Below are 20,002 nucleotides of genomic sequence, written 5' to 3' on the forward strand. Positions count from 1 at the left end.
ATGGTCGGATAGCCTCTAGCAAGTATGTAGTCTCCCATTCCCATTCCCATTCTTGTTGAAAACATAGTCCGTCTGTGACAGTCAGCCATTCAAGGTTTCTTGGAAGGCATTCCTGTAGGCGAGCCACATTAGGCGTGGACGAGGAAAATCCAAACAGAAAGGCAATTGGAACCTCTAGATTTTGCAGCATATGGAGTTCGCTAAAAGTTTTGAACGACCCCCTAAACCGAACCTCCGGGTATTCGGGGGCTGATTCTGAGAGGGATGTCCCTGCCGTAATAGTCAAATCTGTTAAAGAATTTTGAACGTGGGATAGACCCGCGGCTAATTGATCCAAATCAATGATATCGGTGACATATTCATCTTGAAGATCTCGCCGAAAGTACCAATCCCATTTCAATTTTCGAAGGTTTGGGGTGATTGATAGTACTTGGGCGAGAGGCCCCTCACGTAGCATTGTCAAATCGAGCGATACGAGTTTGGATGCGTTTGGTAGGGTTTTCCCGGGCCATTTGAAAGTTGGCGGGTTATCAACCAAGACCCTTATCCGTTCAACAGACGGTAGGTAGAAGAGAGGGAGGACATCTGCAGTATTTCTAGCGTCTGTATACTTGCGTATGAAGAAGCCAACGCCGGGAAATATAGCCTCGACATCTTGGAGATATGAAAAGGAATTGAGATGACTATTTTTCTCACAGAGGGCCGAACGAAGCATCATACCCATAAGGCGACTCTCTCGGGTGAAGTTTTGGCTGAGCTGGAGAGATTTCAGACATCGGAGCTGTGATAATAAGAGTGACATGAACGCGTCCACTGTTCCGGCGCGTAACTCTTGGATCCATTCACTGGCAAATGAAACGGAGAGATTTTCGATACAGTTCACGAGCCCATCCAAAGGAACTTCACCAAGTGGAAGTTTCGGACTACTTATCTTGTAGTCATAGAAGTATTCATCGAAGCTATCCCCACTAAGGATTAGAACATGAATAGAACTTGCGAGCTCGGGCCTTCGCACGATATTATGCAAAAACTGAGCGATCGGAGGGGTTTGAGATTTTGTCCATGTCAATTCGACGCGATTGTAGAGAAATGACTCAGCAACCGCGCGCAAGTCCCTATGCGTAAGAGATAGTGCGTAGAGATCGCTGCGCGATAAAGTTGCAAATACGAGGCGCAACAGCTCTGTAGGGATGGTGAGAATAGAGGCCGCCATTTGATGATTTCCGACTGCTATTTCAAAGAGCCCAAGAGTGACATCTCGTGCCTGTTACAAGTAGGGTGTAGCCCTAAGTACTCTAGACCCAATCAGGAAACGACGACATACTTCTGTATAATCTGCTATTCCCCCATAAAAGCGGCGGCAGCTAAAATAGGAAAGCCCCACCCTACGAAGACCCATAGCGCTCAGGGTTCAAAACTCCTTTCCCACCCGGCAGATAGAGTCACCTATATCGTATGCTTGGGGATATTATGTCCATTGATCTAAGTTGTTAACACTGATTCTCTTATATGCACATGAGAAGAAATCAATTTTATCGCAAAAAAGCCACAAAATGCCAAGTTCACGCATAGGATGCCCAGCCTATTTAAAATTAGTAAAGCGCGATGGTGAAATTGGCGCAAAGGAAAGAGTATACATACCGCAATACAACACAGCAAGGTTCTTCTCATCACTTGCCTGCTGAACCAATTCATTGACAGTAGCCGTGACACTGAGGGTTTTGCTCAGTTTTTTCGCCACCACTGTCAACGCACGGTCAGCTTCACTAGGTTCATTCTCGTTCCCACTCTTTGAGACGAGACCATCAGCTGCCCCAGGCAGAGCTGCAGGCCCATCACTGGCTTGTTTGTCCTGCATTTGCATTTTCTTCACCCGAAATGGGGAGACAGTCCAGCTATACAACGGGTCATACCGTAATACATCGAGGATCGTCATTATGCTGTACGATTCTTGCCGAAGTGCTTCAAGGGTAAATTCACAACAACGCCGGAAAACGCCCTCAGTCTTGGTGATACCGAATCCATCGACTACGTCGCGCGTCAACCGGAACGGTACAACTTCAGGAACAGGAAGCACACGTCCTTGTTCGAACGCTACACCGAGATCAATGTGCACTACTTCCCCGGTCTTCTCATCTAGTAGAATATTATGTCCGTGACGATCGCCGAGTCCGAGAACATGACCGAGGATAGAGATTGCAGCGGTGCTTCGTGTGTAGGCTAACCGCTTGCTAAACCAGTCGTCTGGATTGTTGAACTTCTCCATGAAGAAATACTTCAAGACTGGGTGGAAGTGGTCAGTCACCTGTCGGTAGGTTCTGATGCGTTGCTCAAAAGATTTAGTCTGTACATCGGCAATGTGTTTCCGGCAAGAGTTGGGTTTCATGTCCTTCGGGAAGTATTTCTGATGTGCTGGCATCAGGTAGTCGTGCAGAGGAATAGTGTTCGGAACGAACTCAATGATTCCTGCACTGGGTGTCAATGGAAGAACCTTGTATGTTCGGATGCCTAGGCTCCGCTGGCGTGTAGGTTGATGGTCTTTCAAAAGACTGCTGACTTGCTCAAATACTTGCTCCATGATGGCATCTTGCCGCAGGTCATCATTTCCTCCCTTGAACTATTGCTTTGTTAGTTTAAGAACGTCGACGGACTTCAAAAAAATAGAAAGCTTACTAATTGCTTGTAGCACTTGCCGTCGGATGCAGAGGCGGACAAAATTTTTGGTGCGCTAACGCCGGAAGCAATCGTGAACTCTGAGTAGAATCTTGTGATTGTAGGAACGTGACTATAATCGCAATCTGCACGGAGGCTGATTTTCATTGTCGGTGGTGGTAGTTTGTAAGTGACCGCATCTTGTCCAAGGCGTTGGCCAGTAGTCAAGCTTCCCAGTGGGACCTTAGCACCACTTTTGTATTTGCCGTCTAATTTATCGATTGCAAATCGCACATAGCTGATGTTCACATTGTGCACAGCAATCCAAGTCTGACCAATGTGACTATCGTTCTTTAGACGATCCACAAGCTGATTTGCGGCACGGAAACGCGAGTGAGACGACTGATCTTTCCCTCCCTTGGACTTGCTGCTAGCGAAAATTTGGTACATGCCATGGAAAGGATGCTCAACACATATCCTGTATACCAATTGAGTGAGTAATGCTTGGAAATCATCGGAGACATCGAGTAGGCGAGATGATAGCTGATTCATCAATGGTGCAAATTTTCGGCTAGGAACTCCGTCCAGATACCGAGAGACAGCTGAATTTGCAGTCTCATTATCTGATTCATCAAGCCAGAGTGCACAGAAACGTAGAGCATCATTGTTGTAAGTATCGCTTTCCCTCAAACTGAGAAGGTAATTTTCGAGGCACTGCTGTAGGAAAGCCTCCCGACTTTGCAACAAACGTTGATATTCGCGGTCGTCAAGGTCGAACCATTGCTTTGCCTTGGCCCGATAATTCTTCAAGTATTCTCTCTCCTTGCCTGTGGCATTCTTCATCATGTCTTCCAGGCCAAGGACTTCTTTCTCCTTGCGGTCACGCAGTTGTTCCACTCTCTTGAAATCTTCGAATCCATCAGGGTTTAGTAGTTGTTGATCACAAAATGTTGCAAAGCCGTGATAGACACGTCCAGCTTCTTCTCCGTCGGAGTTTCCTTTCAATTCCTTGACCGCGGGATATAGGTACTCTTGTAGAATTGAGTCGGGCTTTTCCAAGCGCGCCTCGGCAACGTGGTGACCCTAAACATGATATTAGCACTTCGGATAGAAAGGACTTTTTGGAAAGACTCCCTTTAGGAGTCTTTCAAGGACTCTTCTAAGACCAACTTACCAAAGTCACTAGAAGTTCAGCCCGACTGAGGGGGATTGACTGTTTATGAAGGTCATTCTGGCCCTTCAGTTGCTGGAGCATGCGAATGGACGCGGTCATCTCTCCTTGATCCCACAGAACGTTGGCAAGATCGAATTTTGCAGCTCCGTCAATGTTCATTCCTAACGCTGCGCACGGTTCGGCAAGCTTCGAAAGGCTCATTGCAGATTTGAGCGATGCCTGGGAGATACCATGAGTTCTTGTGATTTCCAAGGATTGTCGAATGACTTTCGCTTCTAGAAGTCGCGAATTTCCGAGACTCAGATTTGCCCGTGATTTGAGGATGTCATTTTTCCTGACTGAGGAGAACAACGCCTCATGCCAAGACAAGATTTCTCCAACTTCATGATAGCTGCTCTAGTCAGTACATATCTTGTAAATGGTTTTGCCAAGGGAAACACGCACCTCTCGGTTTTCAACCAATTGCTTCTCGCCATGATATTTTGCCACTCTTCCTCCACATTCTCGGAAAACGCGGAGTGCAAAGTGTCGCTGATTTCAGTTATAATTCCCAACGCGCGCATTGAGCTTCGCAACTGAATAGCAGACCCACTGGTCTTGAGAAGAGAACCCAGTGTTGTCAACAGACCACTTTCAATTGAGCCATTGACCTCGAGCAGAGAACCCGAGGTATTGAGACTTTGGAATGTACGGAATACAGTCGCAGATGGGGAAGAATCCGAAGGCGATACTGGAATATCCCATTTTTGAAGATTAGTTGCAGCTTGCAACATGCTGTCAAAGGCAACAGGGGCGTCGTTTGCACTGCCGGACGCAGAGAGCATCGTATTGGCAATGCCCTGGAGGTTGGTAGCATTTAAAGCCTTCAACACGCCATATGATTCTGCATTGTCAGACATCTGAATTTCACTGTCATATTTTGCACTCTGGAATAAGAGATTTTTGAACCCGGAGCTTTCGTACTCTAGCCGTTCCATGACACTGCTCAAAGATGAGCTCTGCTGAATGCCATAGAACAAGTCCGGATCATCGATGTTTTTGAAAACATCATGCAGAAAAGCAGGCGGTGGCTCGTATCTAACGACAGATGAGCGACGAGATGTGGAAACAACCTGGGATGTTTGTATTTCCAGGAAAAGAAGCGAAGTCTTATGCAAACCGCAGCGATGTGCAGCTAAAGATGCCTCTCTGAAGTCAATATCAAGCCATTTGTCCCGCTGGACTATAGTTGATTCATCTGGCACGGGTTGGTTTCGAAGGTAGAGAATGCAGTCGATCACAAGCTGAGCGTGAGGTAATGTTTCCTCGCCAATCTCACAGAGTACCCGCCGAAAAGTAGCAGATATGTCTTCTCGGACCTTCCCATTTTTGTCTTTATCATCCTTCTCTGACTGCAAAACATCGTGAACCACGTATGGCAACAACTGCGCTGCTAAGCCAGGAGTCACGTTGAGAATTTCGCGAAGAGAGCCAATGACTGGGTCTTCTGGAGCAGCATTAGATAAGAACAGGGAAACATTGCGAGCCCAGTCAGCAACCGACAGCCCGGAGACGCTGGTTGCTGCATTTTCACATCTCTCCTGCTCCGAGTTTGAAAGCAAAATGGTGGGACATGTGTATGGGTCCCAGACGAGGGCACCAAGCAGAGATATGGGAATCACCCTGCTACAACCTTCGTAATCTGGATAATCATCGACCTTGCTTACGATCAGCCGCAAAGTACGCTCAATCAGGCCAGCTTCAAAATGCTTTTGCACGTCCAGCATTTCGCAAAGTACCATGAGAATTCGGGCCTTAGAATGACAGAAAATATCCTTAGGCAATGGATAAGACTCGTTCCATTCAAATAGTGAGAGATCCTGTTCTCGCAGGAGCAATTGATCGATTTTCCCAGTGGCAGCAAAGGATCTTCCAATGACCTGAGCGGCCCAAAGTCGATATTGAGGGCCTCCATTGGAGTTTTGAAGTGTGTGCCATAAAGATACAACATGGGAAGCGGGATCCACGCCTTCATTTGACACCCAATTCCCAGTGTCGGATGCCTGCTCGAATTGGGGACATAGGAGCGACAGAATAAGATCTGCCAGAGGCTTGCTCAACAGCGCAGCCCCTTTAGAGTCGAGGTCTTTGAGAATTGCAAAGACCAAGTCCTTCCCAACCTGTCCGACCAAAGAGTCCTCACAAGTTGAGAATTTCTCAGCTTGTGAAACAAGCCGATCAAATGATATTTTTGGCACTTCATGGAAAAGATGATCGGAACGGACCTCCTTAATAAACTCAACCAGCCATTGGTGGAATCTTTTTGCATTTGACTGCACTGTTCTGTACTGACTCTCCTGAGTCGTGTTCTCAGGTAACGACGAAAATATTCCGCGGAGAGTAACCATTGTCGAGACAGCGATACCTGCAGAGAAATCGGGTGCAGATAAGAGGTATCCTTTCCCTGCCTCGAGTAGATACCAGAAAACCCCAAGAGCATCCTCAGAACAATGAATGTCGCTAAGGAAAGGCCGCAAGGAGCTGAGTGTCATCTCTAGAGGATAATCTTGAAGTATGACGGGACCAGCCACACAGATTAAGATTCTTATTTTGCGGATCACAGAACAAGCATGAAGCGAACCGAGGGCGGGATGTATGGATTCAAGCAGCGAGCGGCAGACAAAAGACGCAAGTGATGGCGTCCATATTGATTCAAATTCAAATCCAGTGCGTCTGCAAAGAAACTCAATTTCATCCAGGAGATAGCGTGTCCGAAAGGAGGGTTGTTGATTTGCTGGGAGTGCATTTTGAGATGCACTCTTGTTGATTATTTGTGTCTGAATGTCGAGCGCATAACCGAAGTTTTCACGCTTTGAGAATGCTCGTTCGATCTGGTCATAGTAGTCGAGAGAGTTGAAAAAAGTCGCAATGATTAGGGGGAATTGACTCTCAATTTGTGTCATGAACTGGTCTGCCCCGAGAAGTTTTCGCAGACGGATTTCAACCCCCTTGGGCTGGCTACCTTGCCCCGGAGGAGTACTGATATCTCGTGCAATGCTGTATGCCTCAGCTTTGTAGAAAGAGGTCACCAAGAGCTCGAGATGTGGAATCTGGAGGTATTTTGCAAGCTCAATTGTTTCCTGTTCCTTGGCACGCATCATCATTTGCCCAACGATTTCATCTTTGACGTCCATCAACATATCCTGAAGGCTGTCATACCGAAATATACTAAATGGCATAGACATGATACTCTGTGTCTCTGTCCATGTGTAGAGTATTTGCGACGAGAAAAGCCGAAAAAGTTGTTTCGCGTCTTGCAGACCGAGGGTCTGCGAAACGGAGACCATACATCTCTCGGCATACCACAGTGACATTGGAACTTGAGCTGGGGTTTCAAATAGATGGTAGATACTTCTCCGCAGCAAAGTATGCCATCTAGAAGCCAACCGAGAAAGCACAAAAAGGCGGACTGCAATTCCTTCGATCCATCCAGGGTCTCGTGGCAAGCTCTCCAATACATCATCAAAGATGGCATCGTGGTCTTTGAGAAGGAACCGCTCAAATAAAGCAGGGATAAATTTCGCAACGCTGAATTTGACTTGAACATCACCTTCTCGAAGGATTGTGAATAAACTTGTTCGTGGCGACGGAAGAGACTGCTCATTGCCATATGAGGGGCATGTACCAATCACCCCCTGGATGAGCTCGGCTAAGGCGATGTAGACCTTTGGTGTAGCTCTTTTCCGGGCCAGAAGCACTTCCATAAACCAATTGTACAAGTCCATAGCCGATTCTTTCAAGGTATCGTCAAGGCCTTTCGTCCAGGAGCCGACAAAGCTGGTCATCATGCGGATGCAAACGCAATGTGAAGCCTCACACCGCTCCATTTCATAAGACTGTAGACAATTTTCACCTAAATTTTCCAGGATGCAGAGCAGTTTTGAGGGCTCCGATTCCGAGCAGAGTTTGAAGATTTCAGGTAAGATAGCTTGGGCCGCCAAGATATCGGCTTCATCTAAGCCTGCCAGGTATTCAACGACAGAGGACGAGTCAGAATCTGCTTGGGTTCTAAGGAATACCGAGAGTTGGATGGTTAGACAGCGTTGGTATGTGACGGGGTCAAGGAAGATAGACAGAGAATTTCGGTTCAAGGTAAGAATAGTGTCATCAATGGCTATTGGGGGTTCGGCCATGAATCGGTCATCCACATCCATAAAATCTTCGGCTGCAGATGGACTTTTTGAGTTCTGGCGGAAATACTCGAGCGTTTTTGCAAGTGGAGTGACAAGTTCTTTAAGACTAGTCTGGATGGCAGCGGGGGTGTCAGAACTCGTTAAAGGATCGAGGAGCGGTGACAACAAGTCTAAGCAAGATTGCATGAAAGCGGATTCGTGTGTATGAGCTGCCAGAAAATCGCATATAGCGTTCCACAGACTCCGACAGTTCTGGTGCAGATCTTGTGATCGAGGTTGAGATTGCAATGATGGAGGAAGACATGCCATGAAGAGGGAAACCACAACACAAAAGGACGCCAGAATCTGGAAGTTATCCGGAGTGATATGTGATTTTTCTTCATTCATAGCGTGCCACGTTTGTAAAAACGAGTCAGATCTCACTCGAAACAGATCTAAGATCGCTATATCATCAGGGTCTTGCCTAGAGAATTGCTCCAAGGACCATGTTTCCTGCAGACTCCAGGGGTTTGCTGGAGCAAAATTCGTATCAAAAATGTACCCCAACAATTTGCGGTTCTCGTGGAAAAAGAGCCAAGTGCGACCTATATGCCCCGTTGGTCCTGTGACTTGATAACGAGGAATGGCGAAGGATCGATTAGTGCACGACAGAAAAAGGTCCAGTAAGTCCAAAGGACGAGCATACGCAGCAACTCGAGCTGTCTGGATTCGATCAGTTACCGAACCTGCAAAGTGACTGTCAGCCAGAAACCGCGAAAGGAAAATTTTAGGGCCTCGTACCGGCCCAAACTTCTCTTAGCCAGCTACATATCTGTATCGAGGCCTGCTGGGCCGACCTGGGATCAAGCTGTGTCCTCATTCGTGCAATTGAGGCCCATAGCCTTAAAGACGTGTCTGAGATAGCAGATGGTCCATTGACAGATGTCAAAAGTGACCGCGTTGTCTCCATAGCTACTGAGTAATCCAATAAGTCTGACTGCAAAATCATACTCACTAGGTTACACGCAGCTCGAGATGTCACCGGAGATGAGAATGCACGCGTAGTAAATTCGACTACTCGTGGCCAGTGGACCCTAATTCTAGGTGATTTGGCAGTAGCCCCGTTCGCAATACTATTGTCATAGTCAATTTAGGGCCTTTCTTCCTATCCTTTCTAGATGCATTTCCGAATTTACGTACCTTGTCAGAGCAACCATTGTCCAGGATGATACAGCACCATTACCGCCAGAGATGTTCAGGACAAGCTGCTTGAAGAAGGGCTCCTTCGTCTCGATGTCAACCTCAGATTCGAGGAATGGGATGAGTTGCAATGCACATATTCTTTTTGTGCCTGTGGCTGAGACCGAATCTCGAAATACGTCCTGGATCTCAGAACTGAAGCGCTGCCTTTTGCTTGAGGCTTCGCGTGCTGACCCAGACTTGACTCGGGTGTGAATACACTCCGAGAGCTTTAATAGCTCTGCAATCAACCAGAGGACTGTCCAGTCATGCTCTGATCTAGCAGTTCCGAAGCAAGGTCCATATACTGGTCTGGTCCGGCATGCTTCATTGTGATAAAGTGTCGTTTCATCAATTTGCATGATCTCCTTTTCTGCCCGTCTCACGTATTCGGAATGGAGTGTACTGGCTAATCCCTCGATATCATGTGCCAGAGATTCCGACGGGTCTTTTCGAGCAGTGTCCACGAAGACGATCATTGACAGCATCAAAGTGGCAAGTAACTCTTCTTTGAGAATCTGTACCTTAGTGGCCCATAGGCGTCGAATTACTGGAACCAGGCCTGACAGGACCAAACGGACAAGTTCGGATTGATCAAACATGACTTTTGTAACGACTGCATTTATGCTATTGAACGCGAGCTGGTGTGTATTCCCAGCCACAGATGACTCAACAAACTCCGAAAGTCCGTGAAGTATGCTTTGAGCCGTAGTGTGAAGAGGAGGGTTTGTGCTTGTTGTCAACAGTTGAATACAGATCACAACTTCTTCAATGACATTTCTATTGCCACTGTGCCTTTCCCTGCTGACTGAGACGGGCGCGACGGTCATTCTTGAGGGGGTAGAACGGCTGTCACTGGCATCTTGGTCTTCGGGAACGAAACGATAACCGCTTCGAATACTCAATTGACTCTCTTCATTCTCCCGGGGACTAATACTGGCAAGGCAAAAGCTCATAAGGGCTTTCCAGTCTTCTTCGTCAAGATGCTCGGCATGAGGGCGGTAACGTAGAAGGGATGCTAAACATTTGGTATAGTCTAGGCTTAGGGGTTCCCACAGACCTTCCCCAGGGACCGGTAGAGTCTCAGTAATGTGGTCCACAATAGCGCGGACGGTTCTGATTCGCAAATTTTTCAAAAAGAGGCCAACAGCCATTCGGAGTACGGAAGCACATGTCGAGAGCCGCGACGCAGAAGGAGTTTTTGTGGGCTTTTGGGCTCGATTGTATATTGACCTCTCTGCTGCGACAAAACGGAATAGCGATTCAAAGATCTTGTGGCAAGCTTTGTCATTGAGTGTTTGTCTAGGTGTGGAAGATTGGTTAGTTACTTTAATAGCCTGAAGTGTTCATTTGGGGTAGTTGACTACTTACAGCTTGGAGCTCTTCTTGTTCTGCTGTAATATGTGCTTCAAGTCTGTCAATTGAGTTAGCGCCAGTTATTTCTGAGATGAGATAAGATATAAAGCAACCTGCCAAACCATCCGAGCGGGCCTTCTGTTTGTCTGATGAGAGCAGGCTAATCGTTTTGTCGAGAAAGATCTCCCCCATCGCGTCTTTTTTCGGGGTCTTTTCTCGACATAAAACACATCAAAGCCTTGAGTCTCAACAAATCTTCTCGCACCTGACAAGAAAAGACATATCAGATCAATCAGCCAGTCTGCGAGCTAATGATCGAGTCGATAAGCGAAGTGATTGTGTTTAGTGGAAAGTGGAGTGGCAGTATTTGCGAAAGCTGTCTACCGCCCGATTTTTGTCGCGTTCCGCCTTTCTAGACTCTGGAACAAACATAGAGCTCGAGCTTCACTTCTCAACTTCACCCCGCCGTCATGGCAGAGCTCCAAGATACCCGGAATGGCCTCCGTGGTCTGTATCAGGATCTCTCGGCTCTTTCGAACTCTCAACTCCCCAACGTCGATCGCTTGTGTTTCGAATTGGAGACCCATATTCAAGACTTCCGCAAACTCCTAGACAAGCCAGCAAAGAACAATGCCAGCCGCCAAGCTGTTCTCTCAGGTAAGTAGCCACTTGGTATCTTGGCTACCTCGCAACCCTTTATTCGTCTGTTTTGACAAGTTACTAACGTCGAACGCGATATCCTAGGGAAGATCACTGTTGCCGACGTCGAATACTCGGTGAACCAGGATTTCCAACAAGGCGCACTGCAACTTGCAGATGCGCTCAACATCGATGAACTCGAGGCAGCAGTTATGTTTCTGACCGCTCAGGAAAATTCACAAGTGTTGGACAGGCCCCCGTTGATCGCTGCGATAATAAGCTTCCACGAGCGTCGCCTTTTTACCCTCGAGTGTCTACGTCTCATCTTCCGAGAATCGCGCGAAATTGAACATGAAGCGACCCACCCTATCATGCACGAAACACTGGCCCACGTTCTGGAAATTAAAAACAGCCCTTTGCGGAATGCCTCCCTCTTCGCGCGGAAAGCCTTGAGTTCTATGGCCGACATCCAGAAATGGCTGTCGCTTCTTGGAGATCAAGTTCAAAAGGCCTCAGTCGTTGGCCAGGAAAATGACCGCGATATCATGGAAGCCATTGAATTCCAACGCACAAGTCTGCAACAGCAGCATGAGTCACTCGGAGCGATCCTATTCTATATGTTCAAGGGGACATACACAAGCTGCGAAGACTTCCGCATACTTGTGAGTCAGTTAAAAAAAATTGATCGCTTCGACGGACTCTTGTTTCACTACATTCCAGTCACAATTGTGTCTTTTGTACAGCACGGTTCTCCCGAGGGCTCTGGATCTGAGAAAGAGGCACGAGACCTGCATAAATTAATCACTACATCCAAGGATGGCCAAGGCTGGAAGCTATCAAATTTCCACGCTGCCCTTGTTGCTCTGTGGCTGTCAGTCTACAGTGGATGGTACTTTGATGGTCTTCCATCTCCATCAGTCGACGCAGAGAAAGAATCCGAAGAGCGTACGAAGCTGTTCATGTCTTCTCTCGACGATGGCGCCCTTGATTTTATGCTCGCAATCTGCTCCAGTGTCAACACCGAGGAATGGGCGGACCCCGCGCGGAGCGAATTAGTGACATTACTGCTCAGGGAAAGTGTGGTATCATTGCCTGATCCCGAACCATGCTCTAGCTTTATGAAGGAGCTTTTAATGGAAAACCTTGAGGTTTTCGTGGAATCATGCGTTGCAAATATGCCCGACGCGGTGCGACGACTGAAGTCGGAGGAGGACTCACAACGACTAGACCAGATCACCGCACTCAGAGATGGCCTCACCTCTAACCTCCACCGTGGCTTGGTAGAGGTGCGGACTCACCTTGAATCCCTTCTTATGATCATTTCATTTGCATTTGAGCACCGACAAGAAGCCGCCCAAGAGTTTTGGGCTGATCCTGATGGGAATCTCTATGGCTTCCTTCAGTGGGCGTCTAAACGACAGACTGTTCCTCGGGTCAGTGCTTTTTGCGAAATGCTGTGTTCGATATCCGAAGGAGAAGAAAATGCAGCTGCGGCACATCGATTTCTGTCGGAGGAAGATAAGTTTATGTCTTCCAAGTTCAAGCGATCCACAACCATGAACTGGTCGCAAATGTTCGCTGAACTGAAGCTTTACGCGTCTCGGGTCACTGAGAAGCCTTCCACTACTACAAGCCCCCAAGGGGCGCCAGGGATCTTTCGTCCACGGAAACCAGAGCCCGTGGAAATGAACGAGCCTGAAAGCCCAGTGATGCTGACATGTTACCTTCGGCTGATAGGCCACTTGTGTAAGCAGAGTCGACCTATCCGAGAGTGGATGCTGCAAAATGAATCCTTCAATGTAGTTAGCACACTGCTAGACCTGTGCAGTGGGCCGATTCCATCGCATCTTCGAGCAACTACCTTTTTAACTCTCTCAGCATTGATGACTGACAAATGCTCCCCCGTTGGAAAGGAAACGTGGGCCCGTCTCGATGGGTGGCTATCGGGAGGAACAGGTGCGTCCGGAATTGGCAAAGTTCCTTTGGTTTCCAACCCTGCCGTTTGGCACCAGCAACAAGCCTTGCAAAAGATCGGGGAGAGCTTTGACCAGACGAATGCATTTGTTGTTCTTATCAATGCACTTACTGCTCCTTCGTCCGACTCAATTGACGACCCAATGTCGTTGCCTTTCCCGGAGACCCTAGGTGGAACTTATCGCATGTCCGGGATTGAGCCTTACATCGATTTCATCTTGGGGCATGCCTTTTCGCGGAAGATTCAAGAGCTTAATGAATATCAGTCCCGCCTGTTGAACTTCAACTGTCTAGACTTCGTTGTGGCAAGCTTAAAATCCTTCAATGAAGACCTAGTGTTACTTCTGAGTCAGCCATCCATGTCCGATTCCCCGACGCAGACTTCATCGCTGCTCACCTACGTTCGTTTGCACCCGTTTGCACGCGTGGTAGACTGGCTTTTTAACGAAGATGTACTCAAATCTTTGTTTGCAACGTCTAAACAAGACGTTTCGGACGTTGCTACCGCGTCGCCCGACTCTGTTCTGGTTCTAACTTTGCACCGGAGTCTGGAGGTTATGAACTTACTCGTGGACCTGCAATCGACATACTTTAACATTGTCAAACCTCTGGTGCATTCCCAGCCCGTACCTTCCCGGACCATCGTGGCAAACTCCTCGCTAGCTTCATTTGAGGACACCGTGCTGAACAATCTGACACTCATCCCGTCACTCTGTCTCTATTGCGGCACAGCGCATGAACAACTCACCGTCATTTCCATGGCTTTGCTGGAAAAGCTTACTAGTTCCAGAAAGCTCAACAAGATGACTTCGCCAGAACTCGTCAAGTGGCAATCTTCGAACAAGATTGTAGAGGTGCTTGCATCCGAGGTCGATGTGGACAGCATATCGCTGCCTCTTGTGTTACAAATGGAACCAGATATTAGAGAGCTTGATTTCGGCCCGAATGCTGCTGGCTATGTCATTCGGGAAAGCCTTCTTGCTCTGTTGAACACCTGCCTGGGAACGATCACAGACCGCCCAACGGTAGCCCATCTGCTGCTGGGCTTCGACTGCGTGGGCAACATCCTCGATGTGTCATCGGAAGGGCTATTCGCGAATCAAAGTTCCTTGCTGCATGCCATTGTGAATTTCCTGAAGGCTTATCCGGAGATCCTCGATGGTGGCATTATATCTTGGGTAGTGCACCTCAAACGTATGGCTTTTGAAGTGCTGAAGCATCTATGGTCATCGAAGCTGGCAAGTTACTACACCCTTGGTGAAATGCGTGCTCAGGCATTCCTGCGTGAGATGTTTGCCTACCAACCGATCATTGGCCCGAGCACTGCCTGGAATGGATTCCCCATTGATTCAGATGAATTTTGGCTCACAGACGCTGCCACTGCCTTAGCAGAATTCCTGCTTTACCGGAGTCATCTCTTCACATATGCCGCAACCGAGGTTCGCTCGACAGCAAAGGCTAGATCACCAGCTCTACATGCCCAAATTCTTTCAGTGTTGCTTGGAAATACGCTTGCGGATAACGGTGAACCGTTATCTAGTCCTTCCGTGTTCGATCTTTTCGATTTCGCAGACCTTGATGTTGGGCGCGAGTTCAACATGCCCCAGCTTTACTTGCTCGGTGATGTTGCTCTCCAATTAGAAAGCAAGCGGGAGGAGGGCGTGTACAGTATGGAAGGGGTAGAGGAGATGATACAAATGCGGAAAGCAGAACTCACGGCCAATGGACCGCTCCGCCCACATGATGAGGAGCAGTTGCTAGCTGAGGCTAATGACCTGAAGTTGTTCATCCTTGCAACGAAGCAAAACAGCCTGATTCAAATCAATCGCTATCACGCCCTCCGTTCATGGGTAGAGCTCGTTGCTACGATGATCACTTGCTCTTCTATCGACGAAGGAAGCAGGCCGGCTTTCATTCTACATTCAATCCAATTGATTCTACCTAAGCTCACAACGGCAATCGAGGCGGATCTTCCCGAAGCACTTGAACTGGCACGACTGGCTGAATTGTTGATCGGTAGACTTGCGTCCGAGCCATCTGCAACAGATGCGTCTCGAAGCGGGGATGTCATCGACGAAAAGCTCCACCAGCTCTTTCAACTCTGCATCCGGGGTACCAACCTGGCGACAGGAAATGTGTTGTTGAGGGAAACGCTTTACAGTATTTGTTCCCACTACATAACACGCATCACATCGTCGGACAAGGGCCATGAAAACCTACGACGTCTTAGCCAACATGTCATCAAAGCAGCCGGTTCTAGCCTGATTGAGACTATGTGCGATGACGCATATACTGGTCAAGAGTCGTGCCGTGCATCCGCTCTTGTGCTATTGAACAGTTTAGCTGTTCTGGATCGCCAAACTGACTGTGTTTTGGCTGAGTTCATCTCGAGGTCGAACTATTTGAGTCTATTCCTGGATGCCTTGCGTTCTCTTCCCCTCGAACTTCACAATGCTCAGGGAAGCGGTCAGTCATACCCCCTTCGAAACAGTCATATTATTACAACTAATCAAAACTCAAGACACCCCGGCACTACTGGCATACTATGAGTCGCTTTTATCATTACTTCAGCGGCTGTCTCAAACTAAGGGTGGAGCAAATTGTGTGCTCAACTCTGGTCTTTTCCAAGCCGTGCACGAATCACGACTTTTCGCTGCCGATCCAGACATCGGCATTGGTTAGTCAATCATATCCTGGCCCAATTGTACCTTGCTAACCCCCTCAGACATTGAAAATCCCGACGCCCTCCAGAGGTATTACGATCTTCTCCTTTCAGTCCTTCAGGTCATCGTGTATGCGGTTTTCTCTCGAGGTATCCACAACGAACAAATTAAAGAGCAGACCCGCATTTTTTTGGCTGAAAATCGGCCATGCATGGTGGGTATCTTCAAACGATCTGCCAAGATCGGAAATACATCAACCGCCCACCACGAGACTCTATGTGAATTAGTTAAGACTTTCATGGCTCTTGTTACTGCCACAGATTTCATAGAGGTATGTTTTCTCTTCTTTTCATTTTTTGCAATCTATTGGGTCGAATCCGGGATCATGTGACTGACTGAGTGTAGTTCGAGGACCAGGAAGTCCAACATATCGCCCGACCAGCGTTGTTCTCATGAGCCTTTGTCCACTGATGCTCACTAGGGAATTGAGAAGAAATGCATGTATCATTATGACCCGGTGGAGTGCAGGCGGTTCCCAGGTTGAGCGATTTTACCTTGAATTCATTTGCATCACATCTAATTCGTCATGTGTAAGACGTCCGCCCATTTCGATATCTCGGCCTTATGATGGCTATCTTTCGTAGGAATGAGTGCTATGTTCGCTCTTGCAAAGTAACAAAGTCAGCACTCGAGTTCTGGGTCGAGCGGCTATGTTTCCCAGACGGAGAAGCTATCCGTGGGGGCGTACCTAGAAAATCCACACCCAGAATCTCGCAATGAAGCTTTGGGCGCATCTCCAAAGGTCATGACGATAGTTCTTTGGGACCATTGGTCTCTATAAGATTCATGAAACAATCCGATATTTGAGGGGGCCTGTCTCGGTTACTGATCTAAGGGGACAATTCCATAGAGTATATTCGAGTCTTACTGTATATGATCGACGAGATTAGAAATCGGAGAAAATAATATCATAATATCCATATAAGTATAACAACCACGCAACTGCAACTTTGATACATTTGTAGGGTGCATTCGCCAGTCTTTTCTAGTGTCTTCTGTGCTATCTTGTTGGATGTCTTTTTTGATTGGGGTTTTTTCCATCTCTTAGCTATCATAGAGAGTGTGACAGACACAAAACAGCCGTAGACGAGTATACTTTTCCATTGAAAGGAGGATGGTTCAGTCCCATGTATAACCTAGCCCTAACTCTCGCCAATTTGATAGACCCGAGTTAGGTGTACACGTGTATGATCCTGAGGTACAAATTGATCTGGCATATACATGTGATGTGGTATTGCACTAGTAGTATGTAGTCGTGATATCATGGATGCTCCTGCCTTGGTGAGGTTGGTGAGTTTCTAGATTGCTTGCCCAGCTGGTTTCCATAGCCACCATCCACGATCGTACCTTCCTGTAAAACTTCAGCTTCTGTTTACCAACCTCATCGTACCTTCCTGTTGCTATTGTCTGTTGCTAGGGAATCCCCCAAATGTTATATATTTGCTCCCTCCGCTGTTTTTCTTTTCTCTTTCTCCTCTCCCCATGCCACTGGCTATTTTTCATTTGCACTTGCTCTTGATTACCAAAACCATTTCTTATTGCTTTCAAAGCTATTCAAAATGCACCCCTCTACCTTTGGTAAACGGGTTCCCTCTTCTCGCATCCTGCTTTCTAAAAACCGCCCTCCTCCTCTGAAGTCATGCCTTGCCGCAGCGGACTCTGATCGGGACTCCCCCCCCTCTGGAGAGCCTTGCGTCCGGAAGACAGTACACTTCCCCGACGACAAGTGCTTCCTCGAACGGGTCAGGGAAATCCCGTGTCGACCAAATCGGAACAAGAAGGAACTCTTCAAAAGTGGCCGGCTCGCGGAGACGAAGTCATTCATCATGTACACTTCGAATCCTCTGGGCTCCAACCAGAGGTTCCTCTCCAAGCATCCTGGAGGTAGTGGGCCTCAGTACGCCACGCAGTCCCCATGGGTCAGCGTTGTACGTGCCCGTTACCTCGCTGCGAGGTATTCGTCTGCCCCACGTGCTCCGCAGTCCACACCTTCCTCCGATGGAGATGTTTCAGCGCACGAGTCTTCCTTTGATATGTCTTCACTGGAGGATGCCCTGCTTGAGCCTACCCCCAGTAGCTCACTGCATGAGTCTTCCTTCGACATGTCCTCCGTGAGTCATGCGCTGCCTGATCCTGACGTGACTTTCGACATGTCCTCTTTGGCCGATAGCCTGCCTGACAAGAGTGCCTTCAATATGGCTTCGCTGATGGATGCCCTGCCTAAGGTTCCCCCCCCCGGTTCACCAGATGGGGTTACCTCTGACATGTCCTCCCTGATGCGTGCACTCCCCGACTTTGATGCTCCCTCTGTTGCATCGTCCCTTGCACGTGCCCCCAAGTCCATGGCTGCGACCCACTCTCGCGAGTCTCGCAAGCTAGCTCCAAAGGTTCATGCGCGTGTGGTTCAGACCCGCGTCGTCCAGGTTGGCCCGTTCTCTGCCACCTGTTTCATCAACCTTTGTGGGCTCATGGTTTTGTTGGGCTCGTTCTTCCCATGCCTTGCCCCAGCATTTTATGCTGCGCTTGTGCTCCTCTTTATCTATGGGACGTGCTTCTTTTGATGCTGACGGTCTGCACTCATGTCCTCAGAGCGCTCGGCGGGCTTGGCTTCCTCTTCCTTCCTCTTCCTTCTCCTTTTTGTTATTGTTGCTTTCTGGGTCTGCTTTCTTGGCGTTTTGTTTTTTTCTGTTGAGGCTTTTGCCGTTTGATTTTGCGAAAATAAAAAACCCCCAAAAAGATTGCTTTCTGTGTCTGTTCGTTGGCGTTGTTGGCGTTGGTGTTTTTGAATTCCTTTTCTTGTTTTGAGGTAAGGACTTGGAGACATGGGGGCGACGTCTCTGTCTGTGATCGCGAGGAAGGCAGCAGAGCGTGTGGTGGCTTCATCTTTTGTCTTTCAAGGTAAATGATCCCACTCCTCCTGTCTTTTATATTATTCTAACACCACGTCTTCCAGGGAGGATACTGGCGAACGTCTCTGTCTGTGAACGTGCGGAAGGCAGCAGAGCGTGTGGTGGCTCAATTGGATGGCAACTATGGTCAGCCCTTGTCAAACATCTGGTGTATTCAAGAGCTAACATCACGATCAATTTCAGGTGGTTAATGGGCATTGCCATCGACCGAACGTCTCTGTCTACGGAGAGCAGCAGAGCGTGTGCTGACTTGCTTCCCCCCCTTTACCCCACTACTTTCAGAAACAGCATGGTTGAACTGCAAAGTCTTCCTGCTTCGTGTGCTGACATCTTATAGCTCGGTCAAACGTCTCTGTCTGTGAACATGCGGAAGGCAACAGGACGTATGGTGGCTTTGTCTTTTTTCTTCCAAGGTGAATATGTTTCCACCTCGTCGCTCTTCGTTTTGACTACATACTAACCGCATATTTTCCTAGGGAGGGCTTCGGGGACATCTCTGTCTGTGAACGTGCGGAAGGCAGCAGAGCGTGTGGTGGCTTCGTCGTTTTTCTTCAAGGGTAAATATGATCCCACTCCTCCTGTCTTCTATCTTATGCTAACACCACGTCTTCTAGGGTGGATACTGGCGAACGTCTCTGTCTGTGAACGTGCGAAAGGCAGCATAACGTGTGGTGGCTCGCCAAAAAGGGCGAAAGGAGTATGTTTTATACCTCTGCCCATGGATTTCTGTGGTTGTGCTAACTGACTTAGTAGTGCCCGATGGTGTCCTTCTACCTCTTTCCTTTTTTCCTTCTTTTTTCACCATGTGTTCTCGCAGTGCGAGGGGTATGGAGAAGAAAAAAATGAAGTAGAAGCCGAGTACATACGTATGTTCAAACAGTCTGTGCGTGTATCAAGTACAATCCTAGAATGTATTATGCGTGATCACTTGGAGTCACAATGGACTTCATGCTTTGGCCTTTAGGGTCCTTTTTTTCGTTATACAGTACTAGTGAACCATAGGAGTCCGGTATTGCGCGAGGGCTCGGAATATGAAGCGGGGGTGATTCTTGCGAGCAGGCTGAAATCATTTCTTGTCAGAGACCTGGGGGGTGCGAGGGTATCATGAAATGCATCAATTAGCCAATCTTTCCAGCCCTGCTGTACAGAATATCTTGAAACTGGTATCACTACCAACTCTAACGC

General features: G+C 48.0%; 4 protein-coding genes across 4 annotated transcripts; 3 read left to right on the plus strand and 1 right to left on the minus strand.

Annotated features, from left to right (window-relative positions):
* Positions 1-1,562: 1,562 nt before the first annotated feature.
* atmA (DNA-binding protein kinase TEL1) lies at positions 1,563-10,764 on the minus strand (the record flags this gene model as incomplete). The annotated part of the gene is made up of 9 exons (XM_039069764.1): positions 1,563-1,582; positions 1,642-2,617; positions 2,674-3,735; positions 3,827-4,217; positions 4,271-8,723; positions 8,779-9,110; positions 9,178-10,518; positions 10,588-10,630; positions 10,686-10,764. The coding sequence occupies 9 exons, from the start codon at positions 10,762-10,764 to the stop codon at positions 1,563-1,565; spliced, it is 8,697 nt and encodes a 2,898-aa protein (XP_038932428.1).
* A 278-nt stretch (positions 10,765-11,042) lies between these two features.
* On the plus strand, positions 11,043-16,304 carry LCP9604111_2302 (nuclear pore complex Nup192/Nup205 family protein; the record flags this gene model as incomplete). The annotated part of the gene is made up of 6 exons (XM_039069765.1): positions 11,043-11,229; positions 11,317-11,873; positions 11,955-15,651; positions 15,707-15,862; positions 15,911-16,179; positions 16,254-16,304. 6 exons carry the CDS (start codon positions 11,043-11,045, stop codon positions 16,302-16,304), a joined length of 4,917 nt encoding a protein of 1,638 aa, XP_038932429.1.
* A 1,163-nt stretch (positions 16,305-17,467) lies between these two features.
* Positions 17,468-18,469, plus strand: LCP9604111_2303 (uncharacterized protein; the record flags this gene model as incomplete). The annotated part of the gene is made up of 1 exon (XM_039069766.1): positions 17,468-18,469. The coding sequence occupies one exon, from the start codon at positions 17,468-17,470 to the stop codon at positions 18,467-18,469; it is 1,002 nt and encodes a 333-aa protein (XP_038932430.1).
* Positions 18,470-18,940: 471 nt separating this feature from the next.
* Positions 18,941-19,570, plus strand: LCP9604111_2304 (uncharacterized protein; the record flags this gene model as incomplete). Its single annotated transcript, XM_039069767.1, has 6 exons — positions 18,941-18,943; positions 19,001-19,057; positions 19,155-19,230; positions 19,294-19,374; positions 19,432-19,514; positions 19,568-19,570. 6 exons carry the CDS (start codon positions 18,941-18,943, stop codon positions 19,568-19,570), a joined length of 303 nt encoding a protein of 100 aa, XP_038932431.1.
* Between the last annotated feature and the right edge of the window lie 432 nt (positions 19,571-20,002).

This window comes from Penicillium roqueforti (assembly GCF_015533775.1).
Source record: "Penicillium roqueforti strain LCP96 04111 chromosome Unknown scaffold_02, whole genome shotgun sequence".
Classification (NCBI taxonomy): domain Eukaryota; kingdom Fungi; phylum Ascomycota; class Eurotiomycetes; order Eurotiales; family Aspergillaceae; genus Penicillium; species Penicillium roqueforti.